At 53.8% G+C, this 21,937-nt stretch overlaps 1 protein-coding gene across 1 annotated transcript in view; it reads left to right on the top strand.

Moving 5' to 3' along the window:
- Positions 1–20,468, top strand: part of TRIO (trio Rho guanine nucleotide exchange factor) — a 349,468-nt gene extending 329,000 nt beyond the window's left edge. The window contains exons 47-57 of the mRNA XM_081520842.1: positions 215–392; positions 2,915–3,723; positions 7,718–7,965; positions 9,759–9,897; positions 10,851–10,878; positions 11,086–11,248; positions 11,455–11,576; positions 12,871–12,949; positions 14,848–15,048; positions 17,442–17,580; positions 18,057–20,468. Of these exons, the coding sequence (XP_081376968.1) occupies positions 215–392; positions 2,915–3,723; positions 7,718–7,965; positions 9,759–9,897; positions 10,851–10,878; positions 11,086–11,248; positions 11,455–11,576; positions 12,871–12,949; positions 14,848–15,048; positions 17,442–17,580; positions 18,057–18,605 (2,655 nt within the window). The 3' untranslated portion in view covers positions 18,606–20,468. The remainder of the gene's footprint in view (positions 1–214; positions 393–2,914; positions 3,724–7,717; positions 7,966–9,758; positions 9,898–10,850; positions 10,879–11,085; positions 11,249–11,454; positions 11,577–12,870; positions 12,950–14,847; positions 15,049–17,441; positions 17,581–18,056) is intronic.
- The last annotated feature ends 1,469 nt before the right edge of the window (positions 20,469–21,937 follow it).

The following is a 21,937-nucleotide window of genomic DNA, read 5'->3' as shown; positions in this document are numbered from 1 at the left end:
TGCTGGACTTTCTCCCACTGGCTCATTTCATGTAGCTCAGTGGCCTCCAGGCTCACCTATGGTGTAGCCTGTGACAGAATGTCCTTCCTTTTTCAGGGCTGTATAATAGTCCACTGTGTATACAGACTGCGTTTGATTATTCATCCATCTGTTGATGGACACTTGGTTTGCTTCTGCCTTTTGGCCATTGTGAATAATGCTTTTTTTTTTTAAGGTGAGCTGCCTTTGCCTGGAGGAAAACGTGGAAAATGATCCCTGTAAGTTCGCTCTGACATCGCGGACGGGTGACATGGTGGAGACCTTCGTCCTGCATTCATCCAGTCCAAGTGTCCGGCAGACGTGGATCCATGAAATCAACCAGATTTTAGAAAACCAGCGCAATTTTTTAAACGGTAATGTGTGTGGTTACTTTCCCTAACATACACATTTTTACTTCTCATCTCTGCTGTCACATACGACTAGTCGTGACAGGACTTTCTGAGCAGTTACTGTGGACCAGACACTGTACCGAGCACTACCCACCTAGTTCTTCATTCATCTTCCCCACAACCCGAAGCAGCAAGTCCCGATATTATTCCCATTTTATAGATGGGGAAGCTGAGGCACAAAGTGGGTTTGTAATTTGCTCCAAGGCCCTTATGCTGTCGGTGGCAGAGTGGGGACGCAGAGCAGCCATCTGGCTCTTGGCTGTGAGCCCCTTACCACTGGTCCGGTTCATTTTGTCCCACAGTCTCCCATAGCATGTGTGCCCCAGAGCCCATCCTGGGAAAGGAATGCGTGAGAAAGACTAAGGCAGCACATGGAATTGGCCAGAGATGTTGGAGACATTCTTGTGTGCAACTTTAAAATTTATGTTCCACCACATGGTACATCTAGACTGCTCTCCTTATTAAAAACAAGGCATCTTTTTTCCTTCCCACTTCTATGACATGAGTGATTATAGAGGAGCAATACCATAATAATACAGTACAACCCAGGACAACAGTGAGGTGCCGACACCTCAGCGAAAGGTCTTCTCTGCAAGAAGAGAGACGGCACTGATCTTACGTTGTAGACAGTGAGACTTTTTGTATCCCTGACCTAAATTTGCTCGCTTCTCCTTAGGGCCACTGCCTTCGACTCTGGTTTTAATTCAGTGATTACTGAAGAGCATCAAAAATTCAGTGAGAACTAGATACGCATTGATGTCTTGTCTTTGTCCTTTTCTCCATGTCCATGTTCTGTGTCTACGCCCCGGTCCAACAGGATGCTGTAATCTCTCTGTCACATAAAACCACCCCCACACCTCGAGTGACATTCAGGAGCCAGGAACACAGGCACTGCGAGAAAGGTCAAGGTCATGTGGCATTTTTGGCGGAGGGGTAATCAGCCGAGTGTTAACTCCAGGCTCCTGTCCAGACTGTTGACGAAGCGTTTCTTGCGTGTGCAGTTACAACTGGATGGCTGGGGCTAGGGGGATTAGGGGGACAATTCCCATTGATGGGAAGAATAGTTCCCCTCCCGTGGCTGTGAGTGAATGCAGATCTCTTTAAATGTGTCACTTTTGAGTGCTTCACTGAACGCCAGTCCGCAACATGTAATGGTTGGGAAACCTCTTAACCTAGACCATCTTCTTTAAAATGAACTGAGCTGCCTCTGAATCGCAGGCATGAGTGGTCCATGCCATTCACCCCTTGACTCTCAGCCCAGAGATGCTGAGGACGCTGCCCTCGAGGGCTGACGGAGGTCAGGACTGGAAGGAGGCGCTCCATCCCTGCTGGCCCACCTATCCCTCCCTTAGTCCTACGCGGGGATGTGGCCCACACGGCTTATCACAGGTCGTTTGGCTCCAGGATACTCCTTCACACCTGTGGGCGTCTCCCAGGCAGGAAGGAGCTCCATCTGACTGTCCAACATCACAGAGGTTTTCTTTAGCTCTGCAAGGATTTGTGTTGCTGTGCTGTGCTTAGGCACTCAGTGTGTCTGACTCTGCGACCCCATGGATCCCCTGTCAGTCTCCTCTGTCCATGGGATTCTCCAGGCAAGAATAATACTGGAGTGGGTTGCCATGCCCCGCTCAAGGACTTGTGTTAGTGTTTCCATATATCTTACCGGGCATGTTGCCTGCATCTTCCACCAGATGATGACGTAGCTAACTCACTAAATCCCGAGACGGGACAGCTTCATGAACCCCAGGGTTTGTGGAGCGCCTTCCCCGAGGTGGTCCCTAACACCGCCTCGACCGGTGGTGGCCCCCAGCCAGGTTCTTCTCTGCCTCGCTGCTCTCTGGTTTGCGGCAGCTGGACTCAGTTGTCCCCCTGTGGGAACCAGCTGGTACCTGTGGAGTACCAGCTGAGTCTCTCCAGCAGCCCTGGGCCTCCTGGGGACCCTGGCGGTTTGCAGGGATGCTTGGGGCTGAGTCTTCTCCTTTTCCCCGAGGTGGAAATGTTTAGGCTGTGTCCAGCCTGCTCCCCGTTCACCTGTCCTCCCTGGGACCTGCAGACCACCCTTGATAGAGCTAGTTTAACTCGTTCATACTTAACAGTATTTTTGCCTGGAGAATCCCATGGACAGAGGAGCCTGGCAGGCTACAGCCCTTGGGCTGGCAAGAGTGAGATGCGGCTGAGCGATTAAGTACACGGCACAGTTAAAGCGAAGACCTTTTCTTTTTCCTTCCCTAGTGGGTGGAGCCAGCCCGCTGCCTGGAGGATGGGTGGGTGTCCCCGATCCAGGTGACTGGAGTGGGCGATGGTGGACACGGACACACACACACACACACACACACACACACACACACACACACACACCCCCAGTGACGTGAGCCTGGGGCACTAAGCCAGCCCTCTCTTCCGGGTCATCGTGCCCCCTTCTCCCCTTCGCCCGTGTGATGGTCCCCTCCTTGGTGCCCTGACGGAATCTCTCCCGTGCCTTGCAGCCTTGACATCACCCATCGAATATCAGAGGAACCACAGCGGGGGTGGCGGCGGCGGGGGCGGGGGCAGCGGCGGGGCCCCCAGCGGCGGGGGCAGCGGCAGCAACCACAGCGGCGGCGGCGGGGGCGGCCCCGGCGGCGGCAGCGTCAGCAGCAGCAGCAGCTCGAGCAGAAGCAGACCTTCCCGGATCCCCCAGCCCGTCAGACACCACTCCCCCGTGCTGGTCTCCTCTGCAGCCTCGAGCCAGGCAGAGGCAGACAAGATGTCAGGTACGTGCACCCCGGGCCCGCCACCGCCTCCTCCCAGCCGCAGCCCCGCCCCGGAGGCCGGCGCCGGCCCGCCCGCCAGGGCCCCCCCCAGCAGCGAGCCCGACGGTCCCGAGCGAGACGCGGAGCCGATCCCCAAGATGAAGGTGCTGGAGAGCCCCCGGAAGTCGTCTGGGGGCGCGCCGCCGCAGGACGGAGCCGCCAAGGAGGCGCCGCGGAGCGGCCCGGGCCCCCTGCCGCTGGGCAAGGCCAGGCCCGGGGCCCCCTCGCCCCTGCACTCGCCTCTGGCCGCCGCCGCCGCCTCCCCCTCTCCGTTCGGCAAGGAGCCCTTGCCCCCCAGCAGCCCCCTGCAGAAGGGGGGCTCCTTCTGGAGCTCCATCCCCGCCTCCCCCGCCAGCCGGCCCGGCTCCTTCACCTTCCCGGGGGACAGCGACTCCCTGCAGCGGCAGGCGCGGCGCCACGCGGCCCCCGGCAAGGACGCGGACCGCATGAGCACGTGCTCCTCGGCCAGCGAGCAGTCCGTGCAGTCCACCCAGAGCAACGGGGTAAGAGCGACCGGCCGCCTGCGCCCGCCTCTGTCCCGCGGCTCTTCTTCTAAACCTCCCGCCTGGCCGCCGCTGTCCTCGTACTAACTCCGGGCTCCACCGGCTCCTCCTCGGCCTCCCGCGCCCCGGACTCAGCGGGGGACGTCCGCTAACCTGCTCCCGGCGGACGGCGCGCCGCGGGTCTCTACTAACTCGCTCCTTGCTTTGTGTCCGCTAACAACGGGGAACGCAGACCATTAACCTTCCGAATGAATGCAGCATCTCTGAGCTTTTCACATCTTCCGACCAGCCGAGTATCTTGGAACTTCCTCTCTCTCTCGCCGCCCCTGCTTTCCTCGCACTTTTTTTTTTTTAAAGAGGGGTCCGTGTCCTGCAGTCTACCTCCTGCGTAAACTGAAACCTGTATACATTCTTTAAGCTTTCTGCTCATCGCTTGGTTGTGCCCTTTTATGCCTTAAATTAATCTTTGCAGCGTTTTTGACTCATCTGCTGGAAAAACAAACAAAAAAAAAAACTCAAGAAATGTCCAACAGCAGCTCAAAAAGCAAACTCAGCTGGCACAATGAGGAGAAAGAATCTCTCCAGTGGAAATATTTGCCCTTCCCCTCCCACCCAAAAAAAAAAAACAAAACAGATGCACACGATTCACTGGAAGAGAGACTGTTTTCAGGGCCTGTGGATGCTGGGCTCTGGCCGGCGGCTGGGAGCGGAGGCGCAGGCAGGCTGGAGTGGGGGAGCCAGGCTCTGTCCAGCAGGGGGCGCTGCGGTGCCTCGCCGGTCACTGTCCCCGTTCTCAGCCCCAGGGTTGCGGTGGTGGGTTTTCCCCTCCATCCTGTGCTTCCTCACTATCCTCCCCAACTGTTTTCCTACACGGGCTGATGAATCCGAGCCATAACACTTCCCTAAAAGCATGCGGTGAGGAAATAGAACTGTTCTCATGAGTGTATGTTTGATCCTTTTATAAATTTTTAAATACATTTCCCCTGAAAGGGTCTGTTGTCTCTCTTTATATATATATAAAAAAAAAAAAGCAAGCAAGTAATCTGGCTTTTGCATGTTTCTCTCTTTCCTCTGGACTTTTCATGAATGCCTTGTTTGGGTTGACTTGGCCTTATTCTCTCCTATTTTTCGTTGTGTATTTTGTTCACCTCAATCCTTCTATGTAATAGAGGAAGAAATCAAGAAATGGTTCTTGGTGCGTTCATTAGCCTTTCAGCCTCACTCTCAAAAAGAAGTGGTCAGGGCAGGCATCTTCTGCTGTGGCCATCACCACAGTCCTGGTCGTGGTACCTGACCGTGTCCTACAGAGTAGCCTGGCCCCCCATCCCCTGTTAGTTCTGAAATGCTCGGTATGCAGGTGGGCGTCCGAACCCAGTGTCAGCTGGAGGCAAAGATGCAGAGGTCCAGTGATGCGGCACCTAGGTGAATGCTCAGGGTGCAGGCACGGCCTCGCAGCTGAGACCCCTCCGGATCAGCCAGGGAGCAGCCCTTGAGCCCATCCTAACCTGGACGCTTTCCCCCTAAGCACTCAAGGAGGGCTGTGTTTCAGAAGGAAGGGCCTCCCCCGCCCCAGTGCAGGAGCCCAGGCTGGGGTCTGTGTGTCTGCGAGCGCCCACGGCTAGTGCCCCCACCCCCGGCTCCTGTCAGGATTCTCGATCTCAGACTAGCACACATGCTGGCAGGGTTTAGGTTGCACAAGATGCCTCTTATTTCTGCCTCTCGCTGTTTCTAACGTGGTCAGTTAGCTGGAAAGGGAAATTGCCAGTGTTTTCAGCGAGTCCGGGCACCCTACAGAAGTGCCCTGGAGGCGTGGGAAGACCACTTGAGGCTTAGCTCGGGCATTCAAAAGTCTCCTCGAGGACTCTTATTAAGCATCCCAGTTAAGAAGAGCCGCCACCTGGCCTGCTCCCACCCATTCCAGCGTCCCAGCCCCCTGGAGGGTCAGCAGCAGCCTCCTCCCTTCTCGTCTGCTTCCGTGACGCTGTCTGCGGTCACAGCCCAGCAGCTCTGCCTAACCCACGGCCCAGGTCCCTCTTCCTCCTTTAATGCGCACCTTCTGGAAAGTTCTGAGGAGAGCCAGAGTGGAGGGGATGTGTCAACCCAGACAGTGACTGTGCCAGCCCCCAGACATGGGTGCACGACCTCCCTGCGCCTGCCCCCCCAGGCGGCAATGAAAGGACAAGTCCTCCCTTCCTCCCGATGACCGGGTGGCCCATGTAAATTTCTAACCTCCACTCTTCAGGGGGTGAGGATCGTGCCTGACAGCATTAGCTGAGATAGGTTTTTAAAAGCCTAATACTTAGGCTGGTCCATGGGAGGATTTCAGAAACTACTAAGAGTTATTACGATTGTGGTAGAGTGCTCAAATTATGAGACAAAGGCTGGTACCAACATGACAAACACGGCTTTGCCACGGAATTTGGTTTTTGTTCACATTTTCTAGCAAATGTGGCTTTGTAGTCTCAAAACTATGGGGTGCTGCTATGTAAGTCATGCTGAAGGGATAAAATTGCATAAAGGAGTGTGCAGAGGCCAAGGCCCAACGTGGACAGCGTGGGCATCCCGGAGGGATGGGAACAGGTACCAGACTCCTCAGCCATGACGGGACCGAGCACCTGGCCACCCTGGTGTGTTTAAGTTCACCATCTGCTTTCGGGCCCAGAGCCCTGGCCCCTGGAGTTCCCAGCACGCAGGCTCCTTGACAGTGGTCAGCCGTCTGCTCCAGTGAGTCCTCACAGCAGCTCAGTAGCCCAGAGCTGACAGGCATGTGACAAGGTTTCTGAGCATCACATCTACACCAACCCAGGCCTCCTAGAGTCCAGCGGAGGGAAGCATCATCGGAATCCTGGGAGGCCGTGAACATCCAGACAGCGTCCTGGCTGGGGGCCTCTTGAGAAAACACTAGTGCGGCTCCTGACACCTTCTCCGCATCCCAGCTGTCGATAGAAGGCATTGGACAAGGGTCTGGAGGTCTCAGCTTCCTCCTCCTCCCGTAGAAGAAAGGTCACCTGGTAAATGACAGCTTGGGACAAATACCTTTTGTGTTGTTTCTACTCCACAGCGAACACCACTTCAGCTTGTGCGCCTGAGCAGATGGCCTTGAGAAATGATCTTTGTTTAACTTTTGCAGCCTCACCTCATTGACTGAGTTATTGAACCTTTGCTGGGTACCTGCGACATGTCAGTCACTGTGATGGATACTAAAGACACAGTAGTGACCCAAAGAGTTTGGGTCCCAATGGCACGCCAAGATAAGGGGACAATAGACTTTCCCACACCAGGGATGTCCCTGAAACCTGAGCAATGGGACCAGTGGTGTCCGCTGCTGGTCTGTGATGCCGAACGTGCCCAGGACAGCAACACCTTCAGGACCCAGGAATCCCACGAGCTCATAGGAGGGCCAGCCACCACAGGAAGCATAAAGGGGACAGAGTAACTCTCCATGAGAGCAGAGCAGTGGTTGGCTTACTCTTCAGGTATCTCACATTCTTCTTTTAGGAAGGAAAAGATGGAAATGACTAAGGATGTGAGCAGCTTGGCACCATTCTGGAATGTGTTCTCAAAGAACATTTCATCTGACAGTTTTGGAGACCTTGCCATGATCCGCTCTGTCAGTGAGCTGAGAGCTTACTCCTTGCAGTGTCTTAATTTAATGCTTTTTAAAACGAGCGTGATGGTCACAGTGACATAGACAGAACCCAGCGTGGCATTAACAGGAGAACGAGCCTGGCATTAACAGGAGAACTAAGAAGATTCCTTACATCTTCCCTTTGACGGTGTAAGGAAGATGGACCTGAAATAATCAAGCTTCCAAAAGTGAAGTGTTTCACCATCACTGTGGTCTTCGTGTTGTCGTTTTAGGTTATCGTTAAACTGCTTGTAGAGAGATCTTGATTGTCAGTTACTTGACTGTCAGCACGCGGACGAGCCCGTGGGCGTCCTCAGACCCCCTTTCAGTTCCGCTCTGCCTTTCTGTTCGTCTCTCCCCCTCCAGAGTGAAAGCAGCAGCAGTAGCAACATCTCCACCATGTTGGTGACACATGACTACACGGCAGTGAAGGAGGATGAGATAAACGTCTATCAAGGAGAGGTCGTTCAAATTCTGGCCAGCAATCAACAGAACATGTTTCTGGTGTTCCGAGCCGCCACTGACCAGTGCCCCGCAGCCGAGGGCTGGATTCCGGGCTTCGTCCTGGGGCACACCAGTGCAGTCATCATGGAGAACCCTGACGGGACTCTCAAGTGAGTGGGGGGCGAGGGGAGGGCTGCGTGCAGGGGAGGCCTTGGGGCCCCAGGAGGGTGGCGCCCATGGAGAGAAAGCACCGCTGTTTTCTGCGGAGCAAGTTCAGGTCTAAGCACAGAGTGGAACCACATAGTGACGGTGAGGTGGCGTGCCTCTCTCAGACTTAACTCTGTTGGTGGTGGTGGCGACAGTGATGTTCAGTCACTCAGGTGTGTCCGACTCTTTGCAACCCCACGGACTGCAGCACACCAGGCTTCCCTGTCCATCACCATCTCCCGGAGCTTACTCAAATTCAGGTCCATTGAGTCGATGATGCCCTCCAACCATCTCATCCTCTGTTTTCCCCTTCTCTTGCTGCCTTCAATCTTTCCCAGCATCAGGGTCTTTTCCAATAAGTCGGCTCTTCGCATGAGGTGGCCAGAGTATTGGAGTTTCACCTTCAGCATCAGTCCTTCCAGTGAATATTCAGGGTCGATTTTCTTTAGGATGGACTGGTTTGATCTCCTTATTCTGATGGTTTCTTTTAATAACCTGCATTCACACACACACAGCTTTTTCAAGCCACTAGATAGAGCACGATGGTATTTTAGTTCCCAGAGGTCTTGGGTGGGGGGTGAGGACTTTCCACGGCCCCCTAACACATACCTGGTGTGCTGGGGGTGCGTCAGTGAAGAACCTTGTTCTGTAGCTGCAACTAAAGATAAAGATCATGGGATGCTGTTACCATCAAGCCTTACATGTACTTCATTACTTCAGTCGGGAAACTTGAAACCAAATTTGCTGCATTAAACATTATTGTAAAGAAGCCTGAATTCAGGTGCTGATTTCCAACTCAGCCCTTCCCTGAGTCTCTTGACAATGGGAGAGGCCAGCCAGGTAGGGTCTGGGAGTGGAAGCTTCACAGACCTGCGATTTGTAAGCTTCCAAAGACCAGGCTCGCATAGATGGTGGTCACCTTCCCCTCCACACATGGCTGTACCCCCGCCAGGTTTGCAGCCCAGACTGGCCAGCATTCCAGCACTTCCCCCAAACCTCTGGGCTCAGCGCCTGCACCCCATGAAACATCCAGGCTTGAGTTCAGCTTACAAAGAGCCCATCTCCCATGAGAGTCCCTTGTCCTGTTTCTCCTTGATGCACAGGAATATTTTATTCTAGTACGCTGTTGAAGAATCCTATTTTATACTTGGTTTTCTCAAGAATATTCCCAGGCCGTGTTTTCAGGTTCTAGAGAAATAGGTACGGTGGGAGGGGGTTGGGGAGTGGTTATTATGAACATAGGGAAACTGACTTATGGATACTAGTGAGTTCAGATCTGCACTGGGGCCAGCAAAAAACCAGTGGTGCAGGCGGAATGCTGGAGAATTCCTTCTTGCTCAGGGAGGCCAGGCTTTTTTCGTCCGACTCAGGTCTTCAACTGAGTGGCTGCAAGGCCCACCACACTACAGAGGCCAAATGACTTCACTTGACCAGTTACAATTTTAATGTCATCCAGAAACGCCCAGATTAATGTTTGACCAAATATTTAGGTCCAGTCAAGTTGATCCATAAAATTAACCATCATGGACCTCTTTATAGTTTAATCCTTAAAACTTGATTTAAGAAGCTGTCGGTCTTAATCTGTGAGCATCGCAGAAAAGTTTTCCTTATCAGAGATCACTGCTGCTAAAGGAATCTCAGTCATCCTGTATCCACCTAAGACACTTCTCAGTGAGCTTCTCTGATGTTTCCAGGAGTCATTTGCTGAACGCCAGGAAGGCATAATACTAACGACATGTTGTTCTCCCCTACCTAGGAAGTCAACATCTTGGCACACAGCACTCCGCCTAAGGAAAAAATCTGAGAAAAAAGATAAAGACGGCAAACGGGAAGGCAAGTTAGAGAACGGTTACCGGAAGTCTCGGGAAGGACTGAGCAACAAGGTATCTGTGAAGGTGAGCACGGCGTCGCCAGGAGCCTGTGCACCTCAGGAAGTGATGGGGGCTGTCCCCGGCCTTGGGGGAGTCACGGACCTGGTGCCCAGCCTTGCCCGGCGGCGACCCGCCTCCCTCTGCCCTGTGAGCAGACCCAAGGGGCTTCGTAGGGGGTTCCTGGGGACAGAGTGGCGCAGGTACATGGGTGTGCACCTCAGTGGGCGTGTGCACGGCTCAGGAAGAGCGCTGCTCTGTTGCCAGTGAAGTGTGAGTCCCTTAGTCATGTCTGACTCTCTGCGACCGCATGGACTGTAGCCCACCAGGCTCCTCTGTCCATGGGATTCTCCAGGCAGAAATACTGGAGTGTGTTGCCACTTCCTCCTCCAGGGAAATCTTCCCAGCCCAGGGATGAAACCTGGTCTCCCGCATTGCAGACAGGTTGTTTACCACGTGAGCCGCCAGGGAGACAGATTCTGGATCCTCAGAAGCAGACAGAGCACAGAGCGGCTGTGGCCCAGACTGGTGTTCACTGGCTGCAGTGAATTCCGTCGGCGGGTGCTCCAGCCCACATGACTCCTGTAGTCAGATTGCCTTAAACCTGTGTGGGTTTTGCCTGGAGAACAAGGCAGTATCTCCTGAGGGGAATTCGAGGCCCCCAGCTCAGAGCTCTGGCCGTTCTGCAGAAGGAGGGGGTCCAGGGACCCACTGAACTCAGCCGACAGGATGGGAAGAGGGGACATCTCTCAGTTTTTTGTGTTTGTGAGTAGGAAGAAGAAACTACATTTGGGTGACACAAAGCTTCCCAGTGCATTCAAAGGCAGTGGGAGTGTGGTCGATTTTGATTGATACCCAGGCAAGCCACATCGTGTTTGGTCTCATCTTTCAAAGAAATAACCGTAACCCTGGAATGAAAGCAACGTATCTCAAAATAGCTCATGTATCTAGTTAATAACGGTGTGATTTTTCCATTTCAGCTTCTCAATCCCAACTACATATATGACGGTGAGTCCTGTTCTTTCTCTTCTGGTCTTTTAGAGCATAGGTCTGGGGAGCATTTGAGGACCTCAAGGTTATCATGTGGACCCAGGTTTTCTATGGAGCTCTGGGCCTGGGCAGCATCTCAGACCCAGAGGTTTGTTGGGGGAGGCTGGTGGGCACCGGGCTGGGGCCGGACAATGGGCCTGACGAACTGACTCCTTTCTCATGCAGTTCCCCCAGAATTCGTCATTCCCTTGAGTGAGGTCACGTGTGAGGCAGGCGAGACCGTTGTTCTTCGATGTCGGGTTTGCGGCCGCCCCAAGGCCTCCATCACCTGGAAGGGCCCTGAACACAACACCTTGAACAACGATGGTCACTACAGCATCTCCTACAGGTATGGGAGGCCCCCTGGGCCCTGGGACACCTCCCCTGAGGGGACGTGTTGTTCCTGGGTGGGCAGCTGGGTTAGAATCCCACTTGAAATTGCCCATCAGCGCTGAAGCGCCTCATTTCCTGTGACACCGCAGGAGAGGGGTTGCGGGGCTGGCGTGGGGGTGGGGGCGAGCCTTTGTGGACACCGTGGGCCCTCCCCTGCTGCAGCGACTTGGGAGAGGCCGCTCTGAAGATCGTAGGTGTGACCACCGATGACGACGGCATCTACACGTGCATCGCGGTGAACGACATGGGGTCAGCCTCGTCTTCAGCCAGCCTGAGGGTTCTAGGTGAGCTGTACGCCGAGCAGCCCCCCACAGCCGACGTGTCCTGAGAGGTGTGACGAGTCACCCAGGGGCTGCAAGGAGCCGACCGGCCTCTGGGACGCCTGGGAGGGTGACCGCGGGCAGAGGCGGTGCACAGCAAAGGCTTCTGCCCACCGCCACTGAGCTCGTGAGCCTCTGATGCCAGCCCCCAGGTGGGAGCAAGGCGTTCTGTGCTCTTATAACTCAAAACATGCTCTCATCTCCAGCTTCTCCCCTGTCCAAGTGTTCAGTCGATGCTTTGATGCTAAGAGGACCTATTCTGAGTTGGTCTTGTGTAGAATGAAAAGAAAGGAAAGGGGAGTGTGTATGAGTCCCGTGCAGACTCTGTGTGCGTCCCGGACCCTACAGCCCTGTTGGAGGGCATGTCCTTCCAGCCCCTGAGCGCAAGGCGACCCTGATGGGACTAACCCACTCCCAGAAAGGCCTGATCTCGCTTCTCTGCTCAACTCTGAATTGCTGGAGGCAGAACCCATATCTTAGGTCTTTTAGAACTTTTGTTGCACTTGATGTATGTAGATGCTTAGTGAGCGACCACATACCGCCCAATTCCCAGCTGCCTTTTCACAGGAGGCCACTGTGTGATACAGGGCCGATGAGGTTTGTCTTGGGTCTTCCAGCCATAGGAAGCCGCTTCCAGGAGTGAAAATTAAAGAACTAAAACAAATAAATTTAAAAAAACTAAGAATAAATAGAAGAGCTCCAAGGTGAATTGAGTCCAGGAGTGCTCTATGTGTAGACAATATGTAAAATTGTCTTAGAACTTTTTTCCCCTGTATCTTAACCCCATATATTTTAACCTCAAGTCAGAGAAAGGAAGGGTTTGTATTTTGGGGTCACAGCATAAGAAAGAAAGGAAGGAAAAAGCTTTGAGAATAACCAGTGTTCTGATTTTTAAAAGATGTCACAGAGATTACACCAGTGATTTTCTTTTTTTTTTTTTTAATAAGTCACTAGTGAAACAAGGTTGTTTGGAGAGACAGAAGACTATTCATTGCAATAGACTTATGGAAACGCGAGTGGAAAGATAATGGAAAAGCAAGCGTGTGTTTATTTCCATCACGAAATCCGTCTTTGTCTCAAACTGAGTCCCAGCACACACGCAATGTGGACCTTATCCTTCTGGCCCATCTCCATTCCCTCGAGCCTCAGTTCAGACGCGTAGCAGCCCCTCCGACCACCGCATTGAACACAGGGCTGCAGTCTCCTCCCAAGAGGCGTCCCCGCTCATCAGACTCAGGGAGATGCTCCTCTCTTGCAGGTCCAGGGAGTGATGGCATCGTGGTGACCTGGAAGGACAACTTTGACTGCTTCTACAGCGAGGTGGCCGAGCTCGGCAGGTATGGCGGCACACCCGGGCCCCTCCCAAGCCTGCGGAGCGAGAGACAGAGCTCCGTAGGAGCACACGGAGGAAGTTGGCATGTTCTGCCAGCAGTTGGGAGTTAGGCGTTTTGCATCTGGAGTGTAAATGTAGCTGCCTTTCGATATTAAGCACTGAGGAAGTAAGAGGACGGGTCCAGTGCAGGCGCCCAGCGAGAGTTAAGGCTTCGTATTGTGAGCTGTCCGGTGACGCAATGGAGTCGCTCCAGCTCTGCGTCCGGGGCGGCACTGGCTACACCCCATCCTCGGGGGAATCTGGAGGAGAGTCGCTCAGACCCTTTCTGGCAGGACGTAGTTCATGGAATCCCATTGAGGGAGGCTGAAGCTGCCCTTCAGGTCTTGGCGGTGCCGGGAGATTTATAGCATGAACCAAGAGGGGGCTTCAACCCAGAGAGGTATTTCTCTGCAGATGGCAGCCAGGGCTCAGGCTGGCAGGACATCGTGTGGCAGGAGGGGGGTCAGAAGCATGACTGCCCAGCTTGTCCCTGTTTAAAAGCTTCCCGGGAAACCTCCCCCCCCCCCAGCAGCAGGGGGTACACTGCAGGGGCCTTTCCTGGGTGTATCCCTGGAGTGGCCAGCTCCATGGATCCGTGCGCCGCCTGTGTGGATCAGCCCAACGTGTCGGTCAGTCGTCTCTCATGCCTGTCCGCCCTCTGTCGCCACACGAGGCTCAGCCCTGCTGTCTGGAGCAGCGACATTATCACTTGGTGCCACGTGCCCCTGACAAGGCAGCTACTCCCTTGGTCCCTCCTGGGCTCGGTCACCCAGCCCCCCAGGACTCACCCACATGTCTGCGGCCTCTCTGCACATAGACGTCCACCCTGGGCTTCCTGGTGTGATGGCAGAGCATCGCAGGAGAGCAGAAGCAGGAGTTGCAGCCTCTCAGGGCCCAACAGCAGCACTCTCTCCATAGTCTGTGGATGGAGCCAGCCACCTGCCAGCCCAGATTCAAGGGAGGAGAATAGACTCCACCTGTCCCTGGGAGGGGGCTTCCCAGATAGCACTGGTGGTACAGAACCCGCCTGCCAATGCAGGAGATGTAAGAGACGTGGGTTCAATCCCTGGGTCGGGAAGATCCCCTGGAGAAGGAAATGGCAGCCCACTCCAGTATGCTTGCCTGGAAAACCGCATCGGCAGAGGAGCCTGGCGGGCTGCAGTCCATGGGTCGGACACAACTGAAGTGACTAAGCATGACATGGCACGGCCTGTGGGAGGAGAAGCCCCAAGTAGCGTGCCCAGCGCCCCCCCACCCCAGTCTGTTCCCGGCCAAAGTTACATCTGTCCCTCACATTCCCCGCCCCGAATCTCATCCCATGAGGGCAGCAGGCTCAGACTCGAGGCCCAGGGTCTTGTTACCTGGATTCAGCCAGGGTGCAGCTGAGGCTTCTCTGGGGTGGCTCATTGGGTGCAGCCCCAGAGACCAGACTAGAGACGAGTGAGTTACCAGCCCCACACACACGTCGTGCAGCGGTAGGACAGACTTGGTGGTGGCTGTAGACACTTCTGTCCAAAACGGGGGGCGTGGGGTGACAGGAGCCACTGAGTAGGCCATGCCACGCTTCTTCACACGGTGAGGAAGGGTTTCCGTGAGAGCAGAGGTGGAAGCTGCCTGGGCCATCGTGAGGTCCCTGCTGACAGAGGTCAGAGGGTGGAGAAGTCACATGGCCGCCTTCTCAGGGGACAGAGAGGAGGCATCTGCCCCCAGGAGGGGGAGACACAGAGTCGCAGATGCGGCCAGGTCCCTTCGGGCTGCGGCTGGGGAGGCCGCGCCGCATCCACCCCACCTGCGTTAATGGGGTCTTTCCTCCGTGACCCGCCCGGTGTTCTCTGAGAGTGATCTTCCCCACCTGATTTCCAGGGGCAGATTCTCCGTTGTGAAGAAATGTGATCAGAAAGGCACCAAACGAGCCGTGGCCACCAAGTTTGTGAACAAGAAGCTGATGAAGCGCGACCAGGTCACCCACGAGCTTGGGATCCTGCAGAACCTCCAGCATCCGCTGCTGGTGGGCCTCCTGGACACCTTCGAGACCCCCACCAGCTACGTGCTGGTCCTGGAGATGTGCGTACACGACATGCTCTGACCCCTCCTCCCCCTGGACCCCAACCCCCCTTCTTATAGCCCCCGACCCCAACAGCAAGTGGTCTTGCTGTTTATTCTCTCAGAAGGATAGGGACTGGGATTTTAGAATTCCCAGAACTTCTGAAGTCATGTGTCCTATCAGAGACCACAGTTTTAGCGTTTCCAGCCATACTAGAGGGGAGTGTATAGTCTCTATGAGCTGCCTGTTAAGGAGGCACACACCTGGCATCCAAACACCCCCACCCCGACCCAGGCTCCTGTGGGGTCTCAGCCAACCTGCTGATGCCACCGGGTTCCCTCGAGGCCAGACCTCTGCAGAGCACACCCCTGCTCGTGACCTCAGGCTGCCCGGATCCCACGTGTCTGCCGGGCTGGGCGAGGCAGGCTGGGGGTACCTGGAACGGGCTGACTCAGACCTGCTCCTGTCTGCCGCTTCGGGCTCCTGCAGAGGGTGCCTAGATGGGAGGGTGAGGTGCGCCTCGCTAAAGAGCGCCCTCTGGAGGGCTGGGGCCCTGTGTGCTCTCTCGGTAAACACATGAGTCCTTTAAAGATAAGGAGCGTGGAACTTTCTACCTGGGAGCAGGTGTCCTCGGCCAAGAGCAGCTTTGCCCCTGGGGTATCCAACAAAGTCTGTAGACTTTCTTGCTGTCGTTGCTCGACATCCCGCGAAGGCACAGGACAGCCCAAGACACAGAATCACTGGCCCAGAGTGTCTGTAAAGCCAGGATCAGAACCTGGCCCCTAGAACGCTCTGGTCTCTCTGAAACATCTCGGCACTGAGCTTTGCTTAAATTCCCGTTCCTACTTCTTAGAAGGAGTCACTTCATACACTCACTTGGATTTATGACTTCACCTCCATTGGCCCAAGCAAACCTCTTGCACCGTTTCCTAGCTCCCGAGTTGGCCCGCGGGGACCTGCTCCTCGCTGACACGGCTCCCTCGAGGCCCTGCTCCTGACCCTCCTTTGGTCGCATTTCCCCACAGCCCTCATACAGACACGCTGCCCAGGGCCCAGGGCCCAGGTCCGGCCTCAGCCCCCCACCCCAACCCCCTGGGAGTCTCCCCGCCCCGTGGGTCCCGCTGGAACCTCACCGTGGGCCTGTTCAGCCCCCTCGCTGGCCCTGCAAACCTCTCAGATGGCGGAGGGAGCAGGCCGGCCCTTCCCGACCTCCCCCAACACCGCATCCTGGGCAGAGGGCGGGTCAGCAGACCTGGGCCCATGTCTCGGCCTCAGCTCCTGGCAAATCTCAGCTGCCTGAAGGGCTGTTGTGGGGCTCAGGTGGTGTCTGGGTAGAGACCTGGCCCCTGTGGGCCCTGAGGACCTGGGAACGTACCTTCTGGCTGTAGAAGCTTGATGCCTAACAGCTTCTGCTCAGCTACCCCCAGGGAATTTAAACAAGACAAAGAGGCCTAGACTCCTCGTCAGAATCTTCTGCAAGCCCTCAGATTCCGGTTTAAATTTGCAGTGCGTTCAGCTGTCATTTCTTTCCACTGGAATACTAAATGGTTGGGCCTCATCATACTATTAATAGGATTTATTTTCATAACAAGCTACTTACTGCCGAAGTTCCCTTGATTACTTGTCATTACTAGGCAGTTGGCTGATCTTCTTGTAAATTTCTGTGTTGCAAAGAGACAACACAGCTCAGCCCGGTGTTCAGAGAGGCCGGAACCACACCACCTCCTTGCAGTTCCAGTCTCCTTTACGAGCTGTGTGACTTTGGGGAAGTTACATACCTTCTCTGTGCCTCAGTTTCCTCATCTGTATAAAAGGGGGACAATAAAACACTCTTCCCAGAGAGTTGTCGTGAGGATTAAGCGAGTGGTAGAAAGCATTTAGTCCCTGACACAGGGCAACTGTATATATAAGGGTTCTTTAAAGTTAAAAGTAATTTCACAGTAGGCAGACTCTGAGTCCAACGTGAAGCTCAGTTTATTTATATTCTCTCATTTAGCCTCACGTCCCCCATTTTACAGGTGACAAGACTGAGGCTGGGGGAGGTGTTCTCACGTTATTCCCTCCCCAGCAGAGTGCTTGCTGTGTGCCAGGCAGTTGCCCAGGTCGTGTGCTCACATCCAGGGAGCAGGTCTGAGTCAAGCCTGCTGGGGTGGGGTGGGCAGGAGGGGCATGGGTGCACCCATCTCTGCCTCCCAGTTCTGTCTGTGGGTTCCGGGTGCCTTGCTCCCCACTTGCCTCCACGATGAGGTTAAAAGGCATCATCCTGTTGATCCTGTGCTGCCTCCGGGTAGAGGTGTGGTCCCCAAGCAATGCTCAGACATGACAGCGGGGTGCGGAGGTGACGTGTGTGTCATGGTCGTGCTAAAGTGACCGGCCGACCCCATAACCTGGCTGCATGCCCTTCTCTCTGCAGGGCTGACCAGGGACGGCTCCTGGACTGCGTTGTGCGGTGGGGGAACCTCACGGAGGGGAAGATCCGGACATACCTGGGGGAGGTTCTGGAAGCCGTGCGATACCTTCACAACTGCAGGATAGTGCACCTGGACCTAAAGGTGAGCAGGGCCGCGGGGACAGGAACACCGGGTGACCCCAGCACATCCACGCAGGACACGACACCCACTCCCGGGCCGTCCTCTGAATCTGGGCCAGGAGTCCCCTGGGGACTGGGAGAGAGGCAGGGGGTGGGAAATGGGAACGCGGATGTCTAATCTCTGCTCTAGAGTTGGCTTTTCGGTAATGCAAAGAAACCGGAACAAAGTAGACAAATGTGAGATCTGCAGATATTTCATCGAGTTCCTGGGGTGGGAACAGGGCAGGGTGAGGGAAGGAGGTACAGCATCCCGTTGATACTAGGAGGGAGAGTGAATCCCAGGCTTCATACAGCGGCGGCCCTAGGAAGTTCCAGGCTGGGGCTGGCCCGCAACAAGTCCCTTTTGCACACGAACAGTCGACCTCGTAGGTTCCTGGAGAGCCCCAGCCCAAGAGCGGGGTGGCAGGAGCCCCCTGACGGCTGTCTTATGTCTCCCAGCCTGAGAATATCCTCGTGGATCAGAGCTTAGCCAAGCCGACCATCAAGCTGGCTGACTTTGGAGATGCCGTCCAACTCAACACGACCTATCACATCCACCCGTTGCTGGGGAACCCCGAGTTCGCAGCCCCCGAGATCATCCTGGGGAACCCAGTCTCCCTGACCTCGGACATGTGGAGTGTGGGCGTGCTGGCCTACGTGCTTCTCAGTGGCGTGTCCCCCTTCCTGGACGACAGCGTGGAAGAGACCTGCCTCAACATTTGCCGCCTGGACTTCAGCTTCCCAGAGGACTACTTCCAAGGAGTGAGCCAGAGGGCCAAGGACTTCGTGTGCTTCCTACTGCACGAGGACCCCGCCAAGCGCCCCTCGGCTGCGTCGGCCCTCCAGGAGCGGTGGCTGCAGGCGGGCCACGGCCACGGCAAAGGCGCGGGCGTCCTCGACACGTCCAGACTGACCTCCTTCATTGAGCGGCGCAAACACCAGAACGACGTTCGACCTATCCGTAGCATGAAAAACTTCTTACAGAGCAGGCTTCTGCCTCGAGTTTGACCTGTCTTGAAGTCCTTTCTCATTCTCTTTCACCTGCCAATCAGCCGTTAAATCTGACTTTTTTTTGTTTTTGAGGCGAAAACAACAAACCAACGACGACGTGAGCAGCCCGCTGCCCAACTGTCCCGTCGTGTGACGCCGCGCGTGTCCCGAGCGAGCCGCGTGCTCTGCAGCCGCCTGGGACTCGGGCCCGAAGCCCTGCGGGCTGTGGGGGGGTGGAGGCCTTCTGGAACACTCTGCGAGAGTGGAGACAGCGTTGCTGGGTCACAGTCTTTTATTCAGGTTTCTGCAAAAAAAAAAAATTTAAAAAATAAAAAGAAACTTTTTTAAATGAACACAAATAGCATTTTGCAAATTGAAAACATTTTCCAGGATTTATTCAAGGAAACAAATGCCTATGTTCAACCACTGGTGTTAACGAACAAAACAAGATACTGGACACCTCTGGGGAAGACCCCCTCCATCCTACCCCCAGCGGCGGCCTCGTCCAGCTCGGGGGTCCCCCTGGCTCTGAGCTTTTCCAGCTGCCCCGTCTGTGTGCCTCTCACCAGGACGCCAGACTGGGCTTCTGAAATGTGCATTCAACCTCAAACTTTTGCATAAAAATAGAATGAATCGTTTTGCTCTGATGAAATGTAGGCCTTACTTGTACATAAGACTGGTCCTGCCTTCGGTCTGTCCTTTCCCCCTACCCCTGCCTTCCCGCCCACCACCCGGGGCTTCCTTTAGCGGGGGTCCGAGGGGTCCACCCATCCACAAGGAGGTCAGGTTGGGTCCTGCCCTGCTACCCCCCCCCACCCGCATCCCACCCCTAAGCCGTCAGTCAGATTGTTGAGCAGTATACAGTCAGATGAAAAGATGAAAATACTGTAAATGCACTCATTGGGGTTTGTTTTGTTTTTTTGTTTTTTTTTTTTAATTTGGTTTTATTTCATATCATGTGCAATGTTGTGGCTTTAACATTTTATGCAACTATTTATGAAGACCTCTGTTGTACCTGTAATAAATATATAGAAAAAGCACATATTCGTACAGTGAGATTTATGGTTTTGTGCGTGTGTCGGGGGCGGGGTGGGGGGGGTTCGTAGCCCTGTGCCATCAGTTCAAGGAGACAACTCTTGGTGAAATTTGTCAGTTTTGAGGACTGTAAAAAGTGATTTCATACTCTGAATATAAAACTGGATAATAGGGTAATGTTTTAAATTTTATTATGCTATTATTCAGAATGCCAAAGTATTATTTTTTTTCCCAAAATCAGTCTGGACATTTCCTACTTTTTAGACTTTTTGACATTCAACTTTCTGTACAAAAATTGGCTGGATTTTGAGCTTTTGGTAAGAAATAAAAGCCAATTAAGCACCAGCCGCCTCAAGGCTGGCTTTGATGTCTGTGGCACTGTAGTATGGGAGGCCCTCAACAAAAGACGCTGGGTTTCTGGGCACGCTTGAATTTTTCTGGATGTCTTTTTATCTTTGTTGTGTGAAATACACTAAAAAAAAAAAAGACCAGCCCGCTTCCCAAGCCAGCCAGACACCTGGGTCTTCAGCCATAAACTGGCATAGTTCAAGCTTTGCAGCTTCCAGTGTATTTTTATTTATTCTTTTGTTGAATTTTTGTTTGTTTGTTCCTTGTAAAATTGTACAGAAACTTTTTAAAAGAAATTGGATTCAAAACTGGATGTGTATTCGTAACCTCACAACTTTTATTTGTGTATTGTTTCTTTTATTATTTCAGTTAAATTTTTACATTATTTTGCATGTATATTTCTTTGTACAGAGACCTTACATGTTTACACAGTATGATGTGATGTAAATATTTTATTTTGCCATCAGTTATTTTAAAAAATTAAACATATTTGCCTGATGTTTGTGTTAGACCTTTTATTTAAATTGGTCACTGTTGAATCAAAGAGAGATGGATGAGGGAAACCCTGAAGGGGGGCCCTCTGCTGAGTCAGGGGTGGGCGTGGGGAGAAGAGTATTCTGGACTGGGAACCCACTGTAGGCCACATCCAGAAAAGGGAGTCTGGTGAGGCTCCTGCAGACTGGTTCACAACCCAGACTCAGAAGAGACCTGCCTGTAACCCAGAACATCACCTGACTGTTTACAGAGAAGCTGTGCCTGTCCTGGTTAGAGTAACTAAGGCACCCTTGGTTCTTATTGAACAGAGAATTCAAGCAAAGGAAAAAGCTGTCACATACTGGCCATAGAAAAGCAAAACTAACATTCAGATGGATTTAAGAACTTGACAAGCTTCCCAGGTGGCACCAGTGGTAAAGAAACTGGCTGCGGATGCTGGAAACTTAAGGGACGTGGGTTCGATCTCCTAGGCCAGGAAGATCCCCTGGAGGAGAGCATGGCAACCCACTCCAGTATTCTTGCCTGGGGGATCCCATAGACAGAGGAGCCTTGTGGGCTACAAAGTCCATAGAGTCACAAAAAGTCGGACATGACTGTAATGACTTAGCACACGCACAAGGACTTGAAACCCTTAGATTCAAGCACCTGAATTAGGAGCAAGCCCAAGAATCCATGTCTGCAAAGACTCCCCAGGGGTGGCTTCTGCCTGCCCCTGACATCAGTAATCTTTCCTGATCATCTCTATCATCTCTCTTGCTTTGATTCCTTTCTGCTGCTTTTTTGAATTGTTCCCCCTGCGATGGTGACTTTTTCCTTGGCACACTAAAAAGGTTTTACTTTGCATCTGTTTGCTAAAATCCTGGAGTTAAGACGACGTGTGAGAAGATGACCCTTGTGCTAAGACCCCAAGTCCGGGCTCGGGGAACTGACTCTCCCGGAGGGGTGTGTGCTTCCTCCTGGGTCCCCGGGGCCAGCGATGTTCTGTGGGCTCCAGAGGACAGAAACGCAGGGTCGTTTCTGATATGCAGCTCAGTGTCAGGCCCTGGAGGGAGTCCTGTGGCCACCACGGGCCACCACAGCAACAGGAGGGAGGCCAGGCTCCGCTGTTCTGCAGTCGGACACCTGCTGGAGGAAGTAGTCATTCCTGTGGGTTAGCAAAGCATCACACCAGTGACGTGTGGCCTGTCGTGATCACTACCTAGATTTCTCAAGTAGCAAGATATAATTCTGCCTGATGCAAAGAGCCAACTCACTGGAAAAGACCCTGATGCTGGGAAAGATTGAAGGCAGGAGGAGAACAGGGTGACGGGATGATTGGATGGCATCACTGACTCGATGGATGTGAGTTTGAGCAAGCTCCAAGAGGTGATGAAGGACAGGGAAACCTGGTGTGCTGCAGTCCATGGGGTCACAAAGAATCGGACACGACTGAGCAACTGAATAACAATTCTGCATGTTACTATTTATATATA

The sequence above is a fragment of the Giraffa tippelskirchi genome, chromosome 8 (genome assembly GCF_054371585.1).
Source record: "Giraffa tippelskirchi isolate mGirTip1 chromosome 8, T2T-mGirTip1v1.2.pri, whole genome shotgun sequence".
Classification (NCBI taxonomy): Eukaryota; Metazoa; Chordata; class Mammalia; order Artiodactyla; family Giraffidae; genus Giraffa; species Giraffa tippelskirchi.
This window is presented reverse-complemented; position numbering and strand designations above follow the sequence as displayed.